At 36.1% G+C, this 23,588-nt stretch overlaps 1 protein-coding gene across 2 annotated transcripts in view; it reads left to right on the top strand.

Moving 5' to 3' along the window:
- The window catches only part of MORC4 (MORC family CW-type zinc finger 4), a 52,183-nt gene that overhangs the window by 10,635 nt on the left and 17,960 nt on the right, over positions 1-23,588 (top strand). For both annotated transcript variants that reach the window (XM_012451677.2, XM_012451676.2), the window contains exons 3-10: positions 2,294-2,511; positions 3,248-3,395; positions 6,671-6,803; positions 7,120-7,248; positions 10,141-10,260; positions 11,617-11,717; positions 19,798-19,896; positions 23,273-23,401. In XM_012451677.2, the coding sequence (XP_012307100.1) occupies positions 2,294-2,511; positions 3,248-3,395; positions 6,671-6,803; positions 7,120-7,248; positions 10,141-10,260; positions 11,617-11,717; positions 19,798-19,896; positions 23,273-23,401 (1,077 nt within the window). The remainder of the gene's footprint in view (positions 1-2,293; positions 2,512-3,247; positions 3,396-6,670; positions 6,804-7,119; positions 7,249-10,140; positions 10,261-11,616; positions 11,718-19,797; positions 19,897-23,272; positions 23,402-23,588) is intronic.

Genomic DNA, 23,588 nt, shown 5'->3' on the forward strand with positions numbered 1-23,588 from the left:
GTAACAAAAATCCAGAGTTTACAGCTCCTCTCTTCTCGTTATTCTTATCCTTTTCCATTCTGGTTGTAGCCTTGCACTACTACTTATCTTCTCAATCTTGTATCAATATTTGGTCTCACCAAATTAACACAGTGAGGGTTCATACTTACAAAGGGAAAAAGAGGTAATAAATAGTAGAAGAGGCTAAAAAAGTTAAGGGAGTCATAAACTCCCTATTTTCACTACTTTCCCTTGATCACCTAATTGAAGATTTTGTGGTATAAGAGAAAGTTAAAGTCCAGTTAACCAAGCAAATTGATGTGAAGTGGTGGGTGACATTACTATTTATGAAGAGCCCTGAGTTTTAGATGTGACCTTAGGTCTGAAGTAGGAGTAGGGGATAGAACATGACAACTATCAGAATGACTTTTCGCGTTAGTTTAAAATTAGTATATGAATACTATTTTGTACTTAATGTATTTTGGATACAGTATATAATTTAATCCTTATAACAAACCTATTTTTTAAAAAAGCCAATTCTTCCACAAGAAGAATGGGAATGGCTGAATCTTACTATTATAAGTATATATCCTGGAATACTAAGGCCCATAGGCAATAGAAACTGAATGTTCTTTTTTTTTTTTTCAGAGGACTACTGCCATGAAAATTACCTTTTTCTGTCACTAGATTTATTTGTGGGATAAACATAGCTCCTATAAAGTATCTACTCTAGGATGACTTTAGGATGACATATGGTATTATTGTATAATGCTTTGAAATAGAAAATTAAAAGGTGGTCCCCTTTCTTAGTGAGTAAACACAAAACCACACCCTTCAGGAAATAGAAAACAGATATCTTAGCTCTCCATGCTCAAAAGAATAAAATTGTTAAAGATCAGGCTGCTTAGTCGTGGTCTTCTCAGAGTATCTATTTTATTGATGTTGAGAAGTACCTAATCTGTATTAGACTGTAAGCTCTGAAGGCAAGAATCATGTCTCTTTTATTAAAAATTATGTCTTTAGTGCTTAGCCCAATGCATGGCACATAGTAGGTGCTTAGTTTAAATATTTATTGAATGAGTGGTACACAACATTGTAAAATTAGTCAATCTGGAGAGAAACAATCCTTTTTAGTGTGATTTTTTTCTTTTACTGATACCTAATATTTTATATATTTATGGGGTACATGTGAGTACTTTATACATGCATAGAATGTGCAATGATCAAGTGAGGGTGTTTGGAGTTTCCATCACTTTGAGAATATATCTATATGTTGGTAACATTGGAAGTCCTCTTTTCTAGCTACTTTGAAATATATGATGTATTATTGCTAATTATAGTCACCCTGGTCTGCTATGGAACACCAGAACTTATTTCTTCTGTCTAACTTACAGTTAGATAGAAGAAATTCTCTTTATTTCTCCTTCTCATCCTGAGAAATAATCCTTAAAATTAGTTTTATTGATGGTGAGGGAAGATATTAAAGGAAGTTAATCATTTTATTTTTAATTTTTAAGGTTCTGTTATTTTAGTGTGTACCTGAATGGAAAATACAAGAAAGGGAAAGGTTCTGCTTTTAGATTAAGCTGATCAGAAGGGGCTACAGAGATTGTTGAAGTACCTAAGTGAAAGGTCCTTAATAGAGCAAGAAGAGACTTTATACTGCAGCTGTTTGCTGATATTCAGAGGCAGAACTACCTATTTTTATCCCTTGGCTACATTCCAGTGAACTGTCCCAGCAGATGGAACAGAGGGTAAGAATTGGAAGGGTTATCCTTTGAGTGGAGAGTTGAAATTGTCAAGATATATGATCCCTGACTTTCAGATTTCTAGAGGGTGATATAAACAGGTTAGGAGATGCCTAATCTAGTACCTCTGACCAATGACACTCTCTGGAACTTTTGTTACCTTCTCTAGATAACTACCTTTTTCACCTTACCCTAACTTTACTTCTATAGCAATCAGAGCTGTTTTATGTAGACAAGAAAGGCAGCTGCCCAAGGCCTTCTCCAGCTATGTTAGCTGGTGAAAAGGGGCCCTTTTTTACATTTATAAAGTGTGACTCTAACGTAATGGAGCGATGTATGTACACACAAACCACACAGGAAAATTAGCCCCATTACCCCATAGAAATTTCCCGCGTTTTTTTACTTAATAATTTTGCCCGTAAATACCAAAAGGAATAAAAAAGGAGGGACTTTTTACAAGTGTTCTTGATTTGTAGGCCAAACATTCTGCCTGTCACCTGTCTTAGGATGCTTTTTACCTTTCTGATTTCTTTTTTCTGATGTGTTCTTTTCTTGTGTAATTGCAGCTTTGGCTTTACAGATAAAGTAATAAAGAAGAGCCAGTGTCCCATTGGGGTCTTTGGTAATGGTTTCAAGTCAGGCTCCATGCGGCTAGGAAAGGACGCCCTTGTCTTCACCAAGAACGGGGGTACTCTCACTGTTGGACTTCTATCACAGACCTATCTGGAATGTGTCCAGGCCCAGGCAGTTATTGTACCAATTGTTCCTTTCAACCAGCAAAACAATATCCTTTCTGGAAATGGAGAATGATGGTTAAAAATTAGTCTAATTTGAGTGTTTTGATAGGAACCTCTTCAGGTCAAATCTAACTATCTGAAGTTTTTAAAGAGGTATTCAAATATCTTAAATTTAACTGGGATTTTTTTCTATTAAATATTTTAAAAATATGTGGACCATTGACAGAAGCTTAGAAATGTTTTTGCTATATTGAAATTGTCATTGTTACGCAGTTTGATCTATATAGTATGTCTCTGCTCTGCCACCACCCCATGGTAGAGTTCCCAGGACCTTCCTTTTTTTTTTCCTAAGGATAGCTACATTTGCACTGATACTCCTAGAAACATACTATTTATCACCTCATACAATAGCAGAATAGCTCATTTCCCTGTATCTGCACTGCTGTTCCTTCTGTTAGACACCTGGTTGTCTTGACTGGAACAGTATAGCGATAAGGTTTTAACATATTGCTTCCAAAGAAGTTTAAAAAAATCAGCGTTTGATCTTTTTTTTAAATTTAAGACTTTGTTTACATTATATCTTTGAAGCTATATTCTGCAGGGGCAACTGATTTTGGAGCTTGTCTCTGCAACCTTTCTCCATTTTTCACCTTTCCTCCTTCTATAGCAGTAATATGCATGCTTTATGTCTATAGTTTTGTCTAAACATGCAACCCAAAGGGAGATTTCCTTCTCAATAGCATCCTAAGATATTAAGTTTTCTTTGACTGTATTTGTTTTTACAAAAAATGATGATTACTGAGGATTCATTGCCCAGCCTAGAAGCCATCTTGAACTATTCCATTTTCAACAGTGAAAATGACCTGCTGGCCCAGTTTGATGCCATCCCAGGCAAAAAAGGCACTCGTGTTCTCATTTGGAACATCCGCAGGTACAGTATTCCAAGGATGATAGATTCTAATAAACAAAGATAGTATGATGAAACACATTTTTATTTAATTTTAACTTGTTTAATTTTTATAAAAAGACCAGGGTCTCATTATGTTATCCAGGCGGGTCTCAAACACCTGGCTTCAAGCGATATTCCCTCCTCAGCCTTCCAAATTATTGGGATTACAGGTGTGAGCCACTGCGCCTGGCCTAGCACATTTTAACAACTCTTTTTAGAGAAGCAAAGTAGATAAATTTTGGTGTACATTTCTATCCTATTGCATACTTGTATGTAACTTTGTCTTAGAAAAACAGAGCTCTGTTTGAGATAGTGGTTCTTGTTGGTAAAATGTGGCATGTTTAAGGTGGAAATACACATATCCTGAAGCTATTGCCACAGATAATTAAGACAGTTTAACATATTCTGAGTTCTTCAGAATCCTTTATAAATATCTATTTCATATTCATGGACATTTTTTTGAGACAGAGTCTCTCTTGCTCAGGCTGGAGTGCAGTGGCACAAACTCGGCTCACTGTAACCTTCACTTCCAGGGTTCAAGTGATTCTCGTGTCTTGGTTCAAGCGATTCTCATGCCTCAGCCTCTTGAGTAGCTGGGATTATAGATGTGCACCATGTCTGGCAAAGTTTTATATTTTTTTTCGAGATGAGGTTTTGCCATGTTGACCAGGCTGGTCTTGTACTCCTGACCTCAAGAGATCCACTCACCTCGGCCTCCCAAAGTGCTAGGATTACTGGTGTGAGTCACCATGCCTGGCCAATAGGCACTGTTTTAAGTTTGGTAATTGATAATTATTTTGCCTAATAGACAATGACAATGAAGTATGAGAAAGAATAAGATCTTTAAAAAATAAGGACTTCTGTATTAGTGCTTTCAGTGGATTAGAAGTAGAAAAATCTGGCCAGGCATGGTGGCTCACACTTGTATTTCCAGTACTTTGGGAGGCCAAGGCAGGAAGATCACTTGAGGCCAGGAGTTTGAGAACAGCCTGGGAAACAAGGTGAGACCCTGTCTCCTAAAAAAAAAAAAAGTAGTAGAAAAATCTTCGAAGCAGATGAATATGAACTATAATGAGACTAGGTTAAGATCATGTCTTCAAAATTAATAAAACAATCTAGAAATACTCTATGCTATTTCATTTGTTTAATCTTAGCATGTCTAATGGAATACAATTAAGAATGGACTAACACCTAAACACTAAAAAAAAAACCTCCTAAAAACCTTTAATATAAAATAGAAGTATGACCGATATGTTTAATAGAAAAAATTATCAGATATATTTATTCATCTTCTTCTTTCTCCTTAGGTGAAGTATTTTTTCTCATTTTTTACCTGGGTATAACAAATAAAACTATGCTGGTTTATATAGAGAGTACTGTACTTAACAATTAAAAAGAAAAAAAGTGTGACTTTCAAATTGGTAATTGTGTCCTACTGAGAAAACCTCAAGTAATATAATTTGTATTACAAAGAATTTTTGAGGTACTTCCAGTGATTTACATATCTTAAAGATAACTTTTTCTTTGTACATCATTTCCCAGTTATGTATATGGTACTAGGTGTTATACAGGTTGACCTTCCCTAATCCAAAATCTGAAATCTGAAATTCTACAAAATCTAAAACATTTTGAGCAGACATGACAACTCAAAGGAAATGATCATTAGAGCATTTCAGATTTTGTATTTTTAGATTGGAATGCTCAACCACTAAGTATAATGCAGATATTTCAAAATCCAAAAGGATCCAAAACACTTCTGGTCCCAAGCATTTCAGTTAAGGGATACTCAACCTGTATAAATAAGGGATTACATGGTCAAATAAATTTGGGAAAATTGACTAAATGTTTACCGTGTTGCTCTACTGTAGGACTTCTCAGAGTCCTAGAGTTCTTTCATATACTAATGTGCATTGAAAATAAGTAAAAGAGCAATATAGTATGCAATATTTCCCAATCAATTTTTACGAAGTATTTCTTCAGGTTGGGTGGTGGCTCACACCTCTAATCCCAGCCCTTGGGAGGCTGAGATGGGAGAATTGCTTGAGCCCAGAAGTTGGAGGCCACAGTGAGCTATGATCATGCCACTGCACTCCAGCCTGGGCAATAGAGCAAGACCCTGTCTCTCAAAAAATGTTTCTACAGACCTTTTTTCCTTAGATGGGGAAGGTAAGGGATGAGGAGGACAGAGAATCTTCTCAGGGCATATGCATTGGGGTTAGGTGGGGTAGTGAGAATCAGGATTATTCTGGGAAATCCATAATATGTTACTGCACATTGACATGGGCATGATACAGACAACAGATCATAATGACTCTGGTGCAGCCCTGTAAAAGGAGCTACATTTTCAACACAGCAGCTCTGAGCTTACAGAGCCTGAAGTATGAAGCAGAGTTATCACTAGAGCTCGAGGTGACTCTGAAGGCTAAGAATTATTTCTCTATTTTATTTGGCCATACAACTTTTATGTATTTATTTCTTCTTAGGAGTATCTTGAGAGACTATTGTTCCACCGAACAAATTTTGGGAACTATTGTTTTGATATAAATGTTTTCTCTAAAACCTGTCATTTGAGTTTTTTTCCAGGAATAAAGATGAGTCTTAACCTTTTTTCCCTGGCAGTGGTTAGTGATATAGCTCAGGGTCTTGGAATGGATCACAACTAAGTGGCCCCAAAAGATTATGGGAAGAAGGAAGGTCTTTATGAAAGGAATATTAGTACCATTATGTTTAAATGATAATTATATAAGTGGTATCCTAGAGGACTAGTAAATATATGCTGTTTTTATCACAGTCTTTTTTCCTTTTAAGAAACAGGATTAGATCTGGAGAGATCTTAGTCTCTTATTAGTCTGAAGTTAGTAGAACTAGGTTTTAATTCATTCAGTTGGGGAAAATGACGTTGAGTGACTTACTAACAATACCCAGAAAGCTTCTGTCTATTTTAAGATCCCACTTTGAGGATAGCTGGCATCCATTTGATTCATCAGATCACAGACATTCCACATCCTTTTTGTTTCCTTATGAATGTGGCATCATCACCTCTATGAAAGAGTAGATTTGTTTATATTGGGAATACCCTTAAGTATTGTGTGATCCTCTACCAAGTAGTTTGTAGTTCCTTTGTACTGGTAGTCAGGGAAAGAAACAGATACCTGAATTTTGGCTCATATTGTTTCTTTTCTCTTGGGTTTCTAGTGCATTTTTTTTGTCCTTTGGAGCCAGTTTTTGTTAGATTGGTAATTGTCTCTTTTCCCCAGAAATAAAGATGGAAAGTCTGAGTTGGACTTTGATACAGATCAATATGACATCCTGGTATCAGACTTTCACACAGAAGAAAAAGTGACTGGCGATGTTACCTCTGAGCTGCCAGAAACAGAATATTCTTTAAGGGTAAGTCAGAATGGTTTTTCGACAATGAGAGGTAAGATTTCCAATAACCAGAAAATATTATAGAACAAGATCTTCTTTTAGTTATACAGAGATGACAACCTTCCAGCCTTGTGCTAGTATTCCTTTTTATTGTCTCCATTGAGACAGTTTAGATAATATAGTCAGCAGTACTTTGGTGTGGTAGTTTACATAGTGTAATAAGGTGTAGAAACGCTTTGCCCAGCATAGATATCAGTTGGTAGCAGTGTTTTATGGGGATGTCAGCAGAATTCGCAATATCACGTAATAACTTTCCCTTCACCATTCTGTTCCATAGGCATTTTGTGGTATTCTATACATGAAGCCACGGATGAAAATTTTTCTGCGTCAAAAGAAGGTGACTACCCAGATGATTGCCAAGAGCCTGGCCAATGTAGAATATGATACATATAAACCTGCCTTCACAGTATCCTTACAACTACACAACTACCTGAAGTTGACCTTTTAATTTCAAGATTAAGTTTTCAGATTGACACAGAAAAACAAAAACTTTCCCTTTCCAATTCAAAAATATTTGTCATAGTACACATTCTATTACAGTGTACTCTGAGGAAATCTTTCTTAAATGCCAATCTGTGTACTACTTTTATCAGAAATCACCTAGAAACTGTTGAAAATGGAGTCAGGACTTTGGAGATTCTGGTTCAGTAGAGTCTGAAACTTTTTTTTTTTAAGAAATATTTATTTATTTAAAAATCCTCAGCTGATTCTAATGAGCAGCCAGGTTTGAGTATCTCTGCTGTAGGGAATAATACACATCATTTGGTTTCTACTCGGATTTTGATATATAGACTGAAATAAGCAAAATACTGACTAGAACTTTTTAATCTTTTAGATATACTGCAATTTTTTGTTGTAACAGGTCCAGACTTACATTGATTGAAGTTAGGAGGGTGGAAATTAAAGGTTGATTTTCTAGAGTGAAATAAATCTTCTTAGGTTTGACATAAATTCCTCATTCTTCTCATAATAGTAGTCACTCAGAGGAGCCATTACTTGTTTTCACTTCTACCTCTCCTCCACATTGCATCGAGAATGGATTTCAGAGACTAGAAAAAATCTTAAGATGAACTATGGATATTAGGTACAACTTTGTTGAAGGCTTTTGGGGCAAAAAATTCTTTGAAAGGCTAAGAACTTGCAAGGTTATGAAAAATTGTTCTTTTAATCTATTTTCTACTAACTAAGCACCACTCTTGGCCCAAGAAACATGTTCACACTCTATCTGCTTTGTCAAAGGCATTATCTGGCATGCCTTGTCTTTCTCTGACCCAAAATGAAAAGTCATTGTTCTCTTTTTTCTCCTTTTTGGGAACACATATCTTGGCTGCTAGGAATGTTTTCTTAAAGTGCTAAACAAATCCAATTTAATAAAGCCAGAACTAGCATTGTTTGCTTCTGTAGATGAATTAGTTATACTCTCACCATATGTAGACTAGAATGTTAGTGCTATAGGTTTAACAGAACCAGCCTAAAGAAGTGCTTTCCAACTACTATTTTAGGATATAACACATACTTGTCTCCAGCTTCTTTCTTTTATGGATTTCTATCAGGGAAACTTCTATGCATGTGTTCCATATATTACCTCAACTCTTTTCAGCCTCCCTTGCCATAAATCAAGTTACCTTCCAATATTATAGTTTGGACTAAACAGATTTACTGTAGGCATAAGTAAAATGAAAGACCTAATCTAATTTCCCCCAAGGTCACTGAGGAGCAAGATCATTGATACTAACTTAGTTACTTCTCAATTATCAAAGGCCATTTCTTTCATCTTTGTTCTCTCTCCTTACACTAATTTGGTGAGTTTCCTACCCCAGTAAACCCTCACTCTATAATTTGGAATTTTAGAAGTACACAACAGTAAGAAAAATTTGACAGTTTTTATCTTTACAAAGTTAATTTTATGGCATGGGATTTTGGTTTGTTTGCTTGCAGGAGTTTTGTCTTCTTTTGTTTTTATATTAGAATAGATCTTACTTGAGGTTTTATTTGAACTGCTAGAACAAGAACATTATATATTCTGTGCCAAACATTACTGTGTTATGCACCTACTTGCGTCATGTCTTCGTGTCATACATGACCTATTTGTTACAGGGTTTTGACACAAGTAGCTTGTCAGTTAGAGGGGGCATGGAGATCATTTTTTGAATAAGTAACAAAATTAAATTTTCATTCAACTCATTTGGACATAAAGGTTTCTTAGAATTTGTTTTAATGAAAATCTCAGTTTCTCTGTCTCTCCTTTATCTTTCTCACTTACCTTGGTTTTTAAATTAAGTAGGACTTGTTAAAAACTCATCATTATTCATGTTCTACTTATAATAATTAGTTGTCTTAATTTCATCTATCCAAGCTTGTTAACTTCTTCCCATGAAATATATCACTACAGGACTATTCATTGTTCTTTAAAATGAATCTTTCTCACTTACTTACCTTGGTTTTTAAATTAAGTAGGACTTGTTAAAAACTCATCATTATTAATGTTTTACTTATAATAAATTAAGTAGGACTTGTTAAAAACTCATTATTCATGTTTTACTTATAATAATTAGTTGTCTTAATATCTTCTAACCAAGCTTGTTAACTTCTTCCCATGCAATATATCACTACAAGACTATTCATTGTTCTTTAAAAATGATTTTGTTCTTGTTGCTTTGTTTTCATTGTGTTTGGTATTGTAAGAAGGATTTATCTTATTGGATGTAATTGTGCAGATTTGTATTGGAGCATTTACAGCTCTTATCAGAACCTGTGAGCACTAGCAGAAAATCGAGCAACTAGCAAAGGCTAAGAATTTTTTTGTGATTGTCAATTTTTAAATCACTGATGGTATTTTTGTATCTTTTCTTACAGTCTTTGTATATATGTGTGTGTGTGCGTGTGTGCATGTGCGATGTTTTTATAATCTGAGCATTTCCTAATCCCAGATATTTCAAGGACATAATTTTAAAAGAGCTGCATGTAGCTATATCAATATTTATTTAATCATTTTTTATTGTTGAGCATTTAAATTCTTTGTGTTTTTCTGCTTTTATAACAAGTTGAAAAATCTCTGTAATTCCTAAACCTGTGGGCCTCCCTGACTGTTTCTGTGGGATAAATTCTTTAAAAGAGAATTACTTGGTCAAATATTAAGAATATTCTTAAAGCTATTGCAACAGAGTTTTTAAATGCCCTCTCGAAAGGTTGTACCAATTTATGGCCCTTGGTGTTTGATGGTTTTTGCTATAATGTGGTGCAAAAGTTTGTCGTGAAGCCCCTGGTATGTTTGTCTCCTTAACAATGTTCTTCTCAGAATAAGCAGGTGAGAATCACTTTTGGGTTCTCTTGCAAGAATAGTAACCAGTTTGGAATAATGATGTATCATAACAACCGACTCATAAAATCCTTTGAGAAGGTGGGGTGCCAGGTGAAGGTGAGTGGTTAATATTTGTGTCATAGGAGGCTGAAAAGAGTAGGAAGAGAATTTAAAATTTGCAAAGGGGATAGGCTCATTAATGGCTTTTACTCCATCTTATGATGCTTATTGAATTCTGATCCTGGAATTGTGTTACCGTTGAGCTGTCTTGTGTTGAAAAACTCTTTCTACCTCTCATTCTTCAGATGTTAATCAACCCAACAACTTTACTGAATGCATTTTCTAAGTAGCTGTTAATAATAAGAGTCAGAATTAGACTACCAGCATGTTTACCATGGTGTCAGCTTATTTGTGTTTCAGGTAACTCTTTCCATTTTCTTGGGGAGACAATAAGGCATAGTGGAAGGCACATAAAATATGGTGGTTGAAGACCAGGATTTGGGTCCTGAATTTTCCATTTACCTTGGATAAATTGTTTAGTTTATCTGAGGCTCAATTTCCTGACCTGTAAAATGGAAACAAGAACAATAAGCATACCTGCTTTGCCTACCTCTCAGCTTACAGGGTTGAGAGATTTAAATGGGATGAATTATGTGAAAATATTTTTTAAACCACTCTATACAAATTTTACCATAATCTTTAACATCTACAAGTATCCTTTTATTCCTATTTTACAGATAAGTTTGCTAAAGCACAAAGAATGATGAACTGCTTCATCATAGTAAGACAGTTATATAAAGCCCAGGATAGCTCATTTTCAGCCTATTTTGTTTTTCCTTGTTATAGCATCTTTAGACAACTCACGTTTGTGTGCCAATCTAATTATGCCTTGACTCAGTTCCTTCCATTAAATAATTAGAAAACAATATAAATCTAAAAAACCCTTGCGTCAACTTGTAATTAATAATTGCTGTAAGTGTGACTCTCTTTAGTAGTTGTTTGGTGGCCTATGTATGTGGAAAAATTGTTTATTTTAATATAGGATCACATAGCACCCTTAAAATTGTTTTCAGATGAATATTTATTTCAGTTCCTTAGAACAGTAGTATATAAACTTGGTTTTTTAGCACGGTAATTCTTTATTCAAATGCAGTCTTATGGCAGTCCTGGAATATAAAGCAGATACAAGTGGAGGGAGTGTGGTGAAGTAGAGATGGCTACTAATTCCAGAAGACTGCTAGGGATCTATGGATCATATTTTGAAAATCTCTGCCCTAGAATTGGTCCGAATTTCCAGTTCAGTTTAATGCTTGCAGTCTGTTGGTATATATTCAAAGTGTTTCTCTAGATCTTGATGGTCTTTTTTTGCCCATGAACGTTATGTAATCTTTCTATTATTGTTTGGAATCAAAAGGAAATGCCTCTAGGCAGCCAACAGTAATGTAAGTGTTGAAATTAATATTTTCTTCTAAGCCAACTCGTGGAGAAGGTGTAGGAGTAATTGGAGTCATTGAGTGCAATTTCCTAAAACCTGCCTACAACAAACAAGACTTTGAGTATACCAAGGAGTACCGGTGAGTCACTCCCAACCTGAGGTGCTTCCGTTAGTTTGTTCAGATATGATTCTATTCTCCAAAGCCTCTAAAACCATCTCTAAAAACCAGCTAAATAAGTTAACTGAGAATTACTTCAAATTTGTTTTCCAAGATTAGAGATAAAATGATTTCATTTTAAAATTAAAGTTTGCTGAATGGCATATAGAGTCTCATTGAGATAAACCTTACCTTTAGAAATTATGCAAAGAGCATAGGAGTAATTTGGTAAAAGATTTCTGGTGAAATGAAAAGCTTTGGAATTGATCTTAATGGAAACAGATGAGTGGATCTGAAATTATGGAATACATTGGGGAAAAAAAGCAGTTTGAAATTTGTTCCAAAAAATTTTCTTGAAGACAGTGAACAGATTTAGAGGAACGTGATAGAACAGCAGGAAAGACATGTGCTTTCATTAAAGCAGCTAGATTTAATAGGGCAGGCAAACAGGCAAGAATCAGAAAGGAACCTGACATTATGGCTGAAACAGTAGGGATCTTTTTAGAAGACAAAGGAGTTTTTAAAGCTAGGTTAGAATAGTTTATTTTAAAAATGTCAAGAGGGAGATGGGTCTTCATTTCATTAAGTATTATGAGACAGCTTTTATGTGCCAGGTACTAAGGATGAAAAATAAGACTCTTTGACACCTATGAACAAGTATATATGCAAATAAGAAACTTAAATACTTATAAAATAATTGCTTTAATAAGTGATATGTGCAAAGGGGGAAGAACTTTGTGCTTAAGGGAGTCAAGGAAGGCTTCACAAGCAGATTATATTTGAGCTTAAATATGAAGGAAAAGTTAGAATTTTCTGGATGGACAATAGAGGAAGGACATTTTAAGCAGAGGGAAGTATCTGCAAGGGCACAAAAGGGTAAGGGGTATTCTGGGAGTATGGAGAAAGAAGGCATGAGAACATTTGCTGTCATTTTCCTTGAAGTCTCAGTAGCAAATATTTTTCTTAGAGTGGGAGAAAAGAAATTTCCCAAATCTCTTTTGTTTTGTGCCTAAACTGTAATAAAGTCAAGTCTTTTACCTTAATTTGTCTTGAACCACAAGAATTTTAGGTTTAGTGTTTGACAGAGACAGCTATAAGAATGGCAACTCCAAATTAATTTCAGGGTAAGGTTCATGGTCACTTGGGCTACTCAGTGGTTATGACAACTACCTGTCCTCAGTCTAAGTAAAATTGTCATTTCAATATAAATCTGGCCCATAATGGAAATCTTTGACTAGGACTTGACTGACTCTTAAGAGTGAAAGCTTGGGAAAGACATCAGTTTGACAAAAGTCTCCAAGCCAAGTTATTATGTTTCACTTGAGTCAAAAGAATAGTGAATTGCTGATGACTACCTAAATAATTAAGATTTGTGAAACTCAAATGTTCGATATTAAAAATTATTTAACATCTTTCTGTATCATCTTTGCCACCAACCCCCTAAATCTACGTTTTAAATTTTACAGACATTTGATTTTTGGTGTTTGATGTCGAGTTCTGGTAGGTGATTGCAGTAGATTCAGAGAGAGATAGTCTATAGACAGTAGATTTATTCAGTTGAACACATAGGATTTCTGACTTACTTAACATAACATCTGCTACATACTTTACTAAAAACAGAGAACTAGTATACTATTCTGCTTACAGTCTTTTGAGGATAACAAATTTGCATAACTCTTAGGCCAATTCTTCTTGCGCCAGTTCTCTTGTGCCAACTCTTGTACCATTGCCCTTTTTTATCCAATCTATTTTACATAAAATGAAAAGGTATTTAAATTAAAAACATAGGAATTTAAGAGAGGGACTAGAGAAGATTGCTGTAGCCAACTTATCCTGTGAGTATTACAGATATCAAAACCTGCAAATGATAAGAGATACCAGCCATCACACTTCTGGGATGTCTACAAATAAATCATCTGTAATATCACTTTTAACAGTTATGGATGTAATTTCAGCTGCAACTATCAGGGCTCAAACTTAGAACATTTTAAAGTGAATTTCGGTTTAAGAAATGTAGTCAATACATATTAATTGAATACCACTGGTATATAACACAGTGGCTGGGCTTTGTGGAATTTTCCAGAGAAATTCAAGACATGGTTGCTATCTTTAAGGAGCTTACAGTCATTTGTATCAACAGATTGTAACATATATGAAGTAATTTGGAGAGCAATAAAATGGCTCTTTGATCAATCAAAACCTAAGTGGTATGTTACGGGGAAAATGCCCTGATAGAGTAGATGGGGAAGGTTTTGGATAGAAAGTGTGATTTGAGATGTGCCTTACATGATTAAGACGTGGAAGAGACTAAAGGAATTCTAGGATGGAATTGTAACATGAGCTAAGGTAGTGACAGGAACTCAGAATGGTAAGAATATGGGGAGTGGAGATAATGGGTTATAACCAGAGTGAAGGCAAACCAAGTTAAATGGGTAGAGTTGGGCCATATTCCAGAGCATCAGTTGGCAAACGTTTTCTGAAAAGGTCCAGAAAAGGTCACAACTACTTGATTTTGCTATAGTATGAAAGCAGCCATAGACACTAAGTAAAGGAATGAGCATGGTTGTATCTAATATAATTTTGTTTACAAAAACAGGCAGTGGGCTGGATTTGGCTCCAGTTTGCTGATTCCTGTACTAGAACCATCATTCCTAAACTACATGCTAAGCTACACATAATGAATTCATAGGAGAGCCATGAAATATTTTACATTTTTGAGGGAAATACAGTGATACTCAACTTCTGTCTATAAACCACAGAAATTGTCCTCTATTGCTGTCATAACAAATTACCACATAACTTAGTGGCTGAAAACAATACTAATTTACTGTCTTAGTAGTCTATAGGTTAGATGTCCTACACAGATCTCACCGGGCTATAATCAAGGTGTTGGCAGGGCTGCATTCCTTTCTGGAGGCTCTAGGAAAGAATCCATTTTCCTGCACTTTCCAGCTTATGGAGGCTGCCAGCATTCCTTGCCCATGGCCCTTTTCCTTCAGCTTCAAAGCTAGCAATGCTAGGTTGAGTCCTCATATTGCATCACTCTGATGACTTTGCTTCTGTCATCACATCTTCTTCTCTGATTCTAAACTCTGCTGCCACACTCTTCTACATTTAAGGTCCCTTGTGATTGCATTGGGTAATTGAGGATATTCTTCCTATCTTAGGTCAACTGATGAGTATCCTTAATTCCCACTTGCTGTGTAAACATTATTATGTCTATCACAGTCTGCCCTTTGTCCCCTCAGATTCCACTTACATCTAATATGCAAAATATGTTCACCCCATCCCAACGTTTCCAAAATTCTCCACCCATCACAGCATCAATGCAGAGTCAAAAATTTCATGTAAATGTCATCAGCTCACAAGTCTCAAATCTCATTATCTAAATCACATAAGAACGATACTCTGAGTATGGTACATCTTGGGGTAAAATTCCTCTACATCTGTGGATATGTATTTTCTCTTTTGTATTTTGCTGTTAACAGTGGTGAAACAAGCATAGGATACTAATTATATGTATTCTTGTTCTAATGGGGGAGAAACTAAAAGGAAAAAAGGAGTCACAAGTCCTAGGCATTTTCAAAATCTAGCCAGGCACATTCCATTAAGTTTCAAGGCCTTCATCCTCTAGTCTTGAGGCTTTGCCCTCTGGGCTTATGGCTCTACCCTCAAAGCGGTCTTTACTTTTTAATGAAGGGTAGCATGTGTTTGCAGCTGAGTAGTTTCATCAGTCTGTTTCCTGACTAGAATTTTAAGGGTCCAATAGGCTTTTCTCCATTTCTTTCAATTCAAGCTAGTTTTTGTGCTAGTGTGCCATTCTTAAGAACCTTATGGGTCTCATGGATATTCATGTCATCCAAGAAGAGGCTCTTGGCAGGTCTTTCCTAGGGAATCCTGTATCTATTCTTGGTTTCAGCTGAGATGGCTATGGAGATCTGTGAGCCACATGCTTTATCTTTTCAAAGAGTATTTTGTGTGACTGAATGCTCTGATCTTTTGATATTTCTGAGATATTAACAAAAGATTGTCCAGCCTCAGCCTCAGCTTTTTCTCTAGAGCATACTTTCCTGACAGTGAATCTCTAAATTTTAGCATCTTTTGCAATCTGGATGGGCTGAGAATTTCCCAAATCATTGAGTTCTGTTTCTTTTTGTTTAACAGTTTATTCTTCAGTTTGTCTCTTTCCTCTTGCATTTTACTTAAGCAGCAAGAAGACACCAGGCCACACCTTTAACACTTTTCTTGAAGATCTCCTCAGCTAAATTTCCAATTTCATCATCAACAAGTTCTGTTTTCCACATAACTGTAGGACAGTTCTGCTAAGCTTTCTGCCACTGTATAACAAGGATCACCTTCTCTCAAGTTTTCCAATAACAAGTTCATCAGTTCCTTCTGAGCCTTGACTAGCAATGCCTTTAACATCCATATTTCTACCAATAGCCTGTTTACAATGATTTGGGTATTCTCTAAGGCAATTTGTGTTTTCTCTACCATATTTTTCACTTCTTTCTGAACCCTCACAAGTGAAATTATTTAACATCCGTATTTCTGCTAATGTTAGTTTAAGGTAATCTAGGTTTTTTCTGTCAAGCTTGTCAAAATTTTTGCAGCCTCTGCCAATTGCCAATTCCAAAGCCACTTCCGATAGCAGCGCCCCACTTCCAGGTACCATCTGCTACATTCTTTTTCATTACATCATATCTTTGTGAATCTGGATTTAATCTATTTACATTTAAAGTAATTACTGTTAAGGAGAGACTTACTTCTGTCATTTTGCTGTTTGTTTTCTGTGTCCCTTGTAGCTTTCTTTGCCCTTCATTTCATACATTGCTGTCTTTTGTGTTTGGGTGATTTTTTTTTTTTTTTGTAGTGAAACATTTAAATTCCTTTCTGATTTCCTTTTGTGTATATTCTATAGCTATTTTCTTTGTGGTTTTCATGGGAATATATTTAACATCTTTAAGTTATGACACTCTAATTTGGATTTATACCACCTTAACTTCAATTCCTTACAAAAGTTCTGCTCCTTTAAAAGTTCTATCACCATTTCTTTCAGTTGTAGATATCACAAAATTACATCTTTGTACATTGTGTTGTCCAAAATCATAAATAATTTGTAATGCATTAGCCTTTTAAATTATATAGAAAACAAAATGTGAAGTTACAAACCAAAGTTACAATAATATTAGCTTTCAGAATCATAATTTTTTTTCTTTTTTTTTTTGAGAGAGACTTTTGCTCTTGTTGCTCAGGCTAGAGTGCAATGGCTCCATCTTGGCTCACTACAACTTCCCCTTCCTGGTTCAAGCGAGATTCTCCTGCCTCAGCTTCCCGTGTAGCTGGGATTACAGGCATGTTCCACCACGCCCAGCTAATTTTGTATTTTTAGTAGAGACAGGGTTTCACCATGTTGATCAGGCTAGTCTTGAACTCCTGACCTCAGGTGTTCCACCTGCCTCGGCCTCCAAAAGTGGTGGCTCACGCCTGGTCAGTTTTTTTCTTGTAAATGTATTCTCTTACATTATGTAGAAAACAAAAAATGGAGTTACAAACTGCAAGGATTCCTTGAATGTAATATATTGTTTCTCTCTTGCTGCTTTTAAGATTCTCTCTTTGTCTTTGGCCTTCACAGTTTGATTATAATGTGTCTATGTCTGGGTCTCTTTGAGTTCATCCTACTTGGAATTGAGCTTGGATGTTTATATTTGTGTCTTTTATCAAATTTGGGAAGTTTCTGGCAATTATTTATTCAAATATTCTTTCTGTTCCTTTCTCTTTTCTCTTTCTCGGACTCTGTTAATGCATATATGTTGGACCACTAATGGTGTCCTGTGGGTCCCTTAGTTTTTGTTCACTTTTCTTCAATCTTTATTCTTTCTGCTCTTTATACTTGATAATTTTCATTTTTTGTCTTCAAGTTTACGGATTCTTTTTTCTGTCTGATCAAATCTGACTTTGAATTCCTACAGTGGATTTTTCACTTCACCTTTTAGATTTTTCAGCACAAGACTTTCTTTTGGATTTTTATCTTTGTTATCTCTTTGTTGATTTTCTATTTTGCTTATGCATTGTTTTCTTGCCTTTCTGCTCATCTTCCTATAGGTTTTTGAGTATCTTTGTGACCGTTCTAAAATCTTTGTGAAGTTGGTCTATCATCAGTTCTTTTTCAGGGGTGGTTTCTATTTTTTTTTCCTTTGAATGAAATAGACCACCCTGTCTTATTTCTTTGTATGCCTTGTGACTTTTTGTTGCAAACTGGACAGTTGAATCTAATAATGTGATAACTCTGGAAATAAAATTCTCCTTTCCTTTGTTGTTGTTGTTATAGGCTTTCTCTGTGCGAAATATTAACCTGAGAAGTAAATTTAAGGTCTTTTCATTTCTTTTCTCAGCTTGCATTTGTTCTGGGCATTCACAGTGGCTTTCTAATTTTCTCCATAGGTGCAATTGCTTTTGAATGTCCTTGTCTTTATGTCTGGCTCACAAAAGGGGGAAAAGAGAGAAATAGAAGAGGAAAAGAAGATACCAGGACTTTAAATCCTCTGGATGTCACTTCAGCTGGAGAAGAGGGTTGAAACAATGGGGGAGGTTCAACAATAATGGCCTGTTGCCTTTTTGTTTTCACTTCTGTGATCAGAAAGAGCAGGCAGTGATAAGAGGATAGATTTGCAATATTTAGAGGAAAGTGTCCTTTTTGCCCACACTGGCTCCTACAAGTTGCTCTTGGAACACATGCAAGGTTGCTTGCCACAGGGCTGGGAGTGGGGGATGGGTGGCTATTACTGAGGTAAGAACTGAAATTGACCAAAATTAACCGCAGTTTACCATCCAAGCCTTCCCCTGGAAGTTGCAAACTTTTCATAGACTCCAGAGTTTCAAAATGGTTAAATCAGGCAGCTTCTGCTACTGCAGTTGGTGTATATGTAAGGAGACAGCTTCCACATGCTTCTTATTCTGCCATCTTCCCATAAGCCCATCTAATTTATTTCTCTTTAAAGTAGATTTTAAGTAGAATTTTAAGAGGAAATGAGGAATAGTTCTTCAACCGTGACTTGAGGGAAGGATATAAACATAGAGTAGGTTGAAGGGGAATAAGAGTTTGTAGGGTAGCTCATATATGATTAATCTTTTCTGTGTAGTGAGAATGTAATTTAATATGAATAAGGTGAAGATAAGGAAGAGTTTCTCTTAAGAAGAGAAGAGCTCTGCAAAATCCTTGGGGAATGATCCAGGGGGTAAAGATATTTTAAAAATTCTGAATTCTAATTGTGCAGTTTTCCAATTGTGTATAGCTCTACATTAAGTTGGAATCTTGGGTTGCGGAATTAAATAGGAATTAGTAATTCAAAAGTTGGAAGTTTTTAAAAGTAAAATTTAGGATTTGATTTTTACAAATTACATTTTTTTCTGACCCTGAGTCTACTGTTGTTCATTTGGGAAGAAAAATAAAAGAGAAAGAGCAAGAACTGGAACTCAGATACAGCCTCCAGTAATGGCTGTGTAGTAGAATGTTGAAGAGTGCTTGTTCATGGGGACTTTAATGCTATGATCAGCATTTGGATGAAGAGGAACTATACAGACATACTAGAGTTAATGTTTGATTGATTTATAATAGATAGGGTACAGTATTTGATCCTCTGACTTTTACCTTGTTCTAAATTATCTACCTATAGTCATATGATAATCAAATAACTCCCCATCAACGTATCAGTATTTGACTCTGTCCTGTCTCTGCAGTTTGGTTCTCTGTCTCTAATGTCAAGTTACCCACCAACTCCCTGATTCAGCAAGCCCTGAAAATTTGTAGAACTCTACTTTTTAGCACTTGTGACCATTTCACCTTTACAACTAAAGTGACTGTTCAGCATTATGACTTTGTTATTTTGACACGTAGCTTCCAAAGGCAATGGATTCCCATCTTGGTTTCTTAAAGTGTAGATGTTCAAAAGTATGCCAAATACTCTAAATTATTGGCGTCTGTCAAATGGGAACTTTTCAAAGATCAAAGAATTGTTCAACAAGTGCTGAACTTTGACATACTTCTTTCATTTTCTTTCAGGTTAACAATAAATGCCCTTGCCCAGAAGCTCAATGCTTACTGGAAGGAGAAAACATCTCAAGATAATTTTGAGACCTCAGCTGTAGCCAGGCCAATACCGTAAGTAATAGATATAGAATATGAATGTATTAGGGGTAATATCCATAGATCAAATGGAAGTAACAAGGGTAAGATGGTGCTTTTCACATCAGGAAGTTTAATTGACTAAAAATAGGAACTCACAGGTACTAACTGCTTCATTCTCTAAACTGCTTCTTTCTGGTTGAACATATTTACACTCTGGGTCATAAATGTGAAGAGTTTAGTACTGTCAATTTCAAACAGTTAGTGTGATATAGTAGAAGAGGATGGCCATTTAAATCAAACATTCCTGGGTTGAAAATCCAGATGTGCTTTTTAATAGTTGGGTGAGCTTGGGTAAGTAAGTTACTTCACCTCTCTGAATATATTAAATTAGATGGCATAACATTTTTAGCACGGTGACTGGCGTGTAGTAGGTGTTCAGACATGTTAGCAAACTTCCCTTTTCTTTACTCCTAGTGAATATTGCTGGGACTGTACCAATACTTCAGAGTAGAAATAGAGAACCCAGTATGTTAAAGAAAAGGTAGAATTTATTGACTCTAAGACAGACAAGTCAGGTAAGGAGCATAATACAGAGGATCGAATGTGTAGCAACACATACACCATCAGTTATACCGCCATCAACATCAGTAGAATGTTTTGGGGTAGGCACCTGTTTTTTTTAATGGAAATTATTAGGCAAATGTATGATATAAAATTTTATTTCAAATGCAACCTAATGGCTGTATGTATATCACCCTCTTCTTCTTCTGAAGATCTTAGCTCGTGGCCGTCCTCCATAGTTTTCAAAGTACAAACTAAGATGAGATGCCATTTTTTGCCTTTCAAATTAGCAGAGATTAATGCAGTGAAACAGACATTCACATACTGCTAGAGAGTGTATGTGCTGGAAGCAGAATTGTAATAATGGTAATTATTTATTGAATGCTTATATATCAGGCACTGTTCTAAGTTCTTTACATCCAGTGATTTACTTAATCATCATAACAACCCTATCTGTTAGATATTATTATTACTTCTTTACAGATGTAGAGACTGATACACCAAGAACTTAAGTACCTTGCCTAAGGTTAGACAAGCAGCAAGTAATAGAGCTAAGGATCGAATATAGGTAATCAGGTTTCACAAACCTAAGTTCTTAATGGCTACTCTCTTCTGGAGGGATGCGATGAGAGGAATGTAGTACAGCCTCCTCAACTACCTATTTACTGAAAGCATGAGCCAAAAGCCTCTTCTATCTGCCTGGATTGAAGGATCTACCATGATCTGCATGGAGCCCAAAACAGAGGGTTGCTTCCTCTAAGCATGCTTATCCCCGAGAGAGTAATACTGGCATTCTGCCAGAGACTCCTGTGCATATGCATGTAGACCCAAAGCTAATATGACCTTTCTTCTCCCCTCCCACTACTGCTGAAGCTGCTTTTTGCTGGCTCTGGCTCTAAAACAGTGGCTGTCTTGAAATATATAGACACCAGAGGTCAGGCCTGAGCTTAGAGCTTAGAGGTTGCAAGGCTAGAACTTCTGGAGCTAGGAGATAGGAAGCTGTAGGTCCAAAAATGTGTACAAACTTTCTTTGTTCAAACAGGGTTTTGAAAAAGAAGAGGGCAGGCCATGCGCAATGGCTTACGCCTGTAATCCCAGCACTTTGGGAGGCTGAGGCGGGCGGATCACGAGGTCAGGAGATCATGACCATTCTGGCCGACATGGTGAAACCCGGTCTCTAGTAAAATACAAAAAATTAGCTGGGTGTGGTGGTGTGTGCCTTTCTGTAGTCCCAGCTACTCAGGAGACTGAGGCAGGGGAATTGCTTGAATCCAGGAGGCAGAGGTTGCAGCGAGCAGAGATTGGACCACTGCACTCCAGCCTGACGACAGAGCAAGACTTCGTCTCAAAAAAATAAAAAATAAAAGAAGAGGGCATTGTATTTCAGTGGTAGAATTATGAGTGCCTTTTATTTTCTTCTGTATATCTTTCTGTATTTTCTAGTTTTTAATAATGAGCTTATATTACTTTTATATTTAGAAAAAAGCACAATTTAAAGCCAGGTGCAGTGACTCACACCTGTAATCTCAGCACTTTAGGAGGCTGAGGCAGGCAGATTGCTTGATCTCAGGAGTTCGAGACCAGCCTGGGCAACATGGTGAAACCCTGTCTCTACCAAAAGTACAAGACTTAGCCAAGTGTGGTGGCTCTTGCCTGTAGTCCCAGCTACCTGGGAGGCTGAGGTGGGAGGATTGCTTGAGCCTAGAAGGCAGAGGTTGCAATGAACTGAAACTGCAACACTGTACTCCAGCCTGGGCAGCAGAGAGAGACCCTGTCTCAAAAAAAAAAAAAAAAAAGAAAAAGAAAGAAAGAAAAAAGTACAATTTAAGATAAGGAAATTATTGAACGAAGACGTAAAAGGACCACACCACTCTATTGAACTATCTAGTATAAGAGCAGTATAAATACAACATACATAAAACTCAGGCTAAATTACATGTTAGTGAAATTGGCTGAGGTGCCCTCTTCTTGCTTTGTGTGTCTTTTCTCTCGCCTTCTCCATTCTCACTCCAGCCTGTCTTTCACACCTTAGGTACTGAGTACTTCTGTCATATAAGGGCCACCTTCTTTCTCAGAGAAACACATTCTCTCTAAAGTGTAGGTAACTGAGGGGAATGGGAGTGGGTATACATTTTAAGAGTTGATCTCTGGAGGACTTTTATCTTAATAATTTAATACCATTGTTGTCTGGAGCCACCATTTCTAGATATAAAGTTTAATCACATTTATATTACCTTTTAAGATTTACTTTAGGAATATTAACCTAGTAAAATTTTGATTGAAGTATTATAAGCAAAGGTTTTTTGAGAGGGAAATAAAAAGACATAGGGAGTCTCTGCAGGGAAATTGGGGAGATGTTTTAATGGCAATACTTCCATGACTCTCATAAATGCATTTTAAGCCTGCTGCATGATTGGACAGAGGCAAATGAAATGATTCTGTAGGTTTTATTTCTTGGTAATATAGTAATAAACAAATTTTCAAGTTAATAAATTTTAGAGTTAAAATTACCCTATTTTTTACTTGGAACAGGGATACCAGGATAAATATTATTAAATTTTTTTTCAGTAGCTTTTGGAGTACAAGTGGTTTTTGGTTATAGGATAAGTATTATTGACCTCCATAAATAATAGTAGCTCACCATGTTAATACTTGTTATTTGCTATAGTTCTATCATTTTATCTGTGAAGTTAAAAATATATACATTTTGGGCACCAAGGTGATAACATTCCTAACACATTTCATATATAAAATTAGGTTATTTTTGTTTTAGGCTGCACCTTTCTAATGTAAGAGAAAGCACGGAGCTAAGATATACATAGTCACACTTCCATTTTTGTTCATTCAGGAAGGTCCCTGACCAGACATGGGTTCAGTGTGATGAGTGTCTTAAATGGAGGAAGCTTCCTGGCAAGATTGATCCATCCATGCTACCTGCAAGATGGTTTTGTTATTATAATTCTCATCCAAAGTACAGGTAAGGTTCCAGGACTCAATCTTATGCTCAAAGTAACTCTTGATTTATCTCTATAGTCTAAAACATTTTTCATGTCAGGTTCACACCCTTCAGCCTGGGACTCAAGGTCCTGTGCTACCTGACCCTACTTTACCTATCTAGCCTTACATTTCGTTTTATTTTAACCCAGACTCTATACTTGAGCCAG

Source organism: Aotus nancymaae, unplaced genomic scaffold (assembly GCF_030222135.1).
Source record: "Aotus nancymaae isolate 86718 unplaced genomic scaffold, 86718_ANA_hifiasm-v0.15.2.pri h1tg000004l, whole genome shotgun sequence".
Classification (NCBI taxonomy): Eukaryota; Metazoa; Chordata; class Mammalia; order Primates; family Aotidae; genus Aotus; species Aotus nancymaae.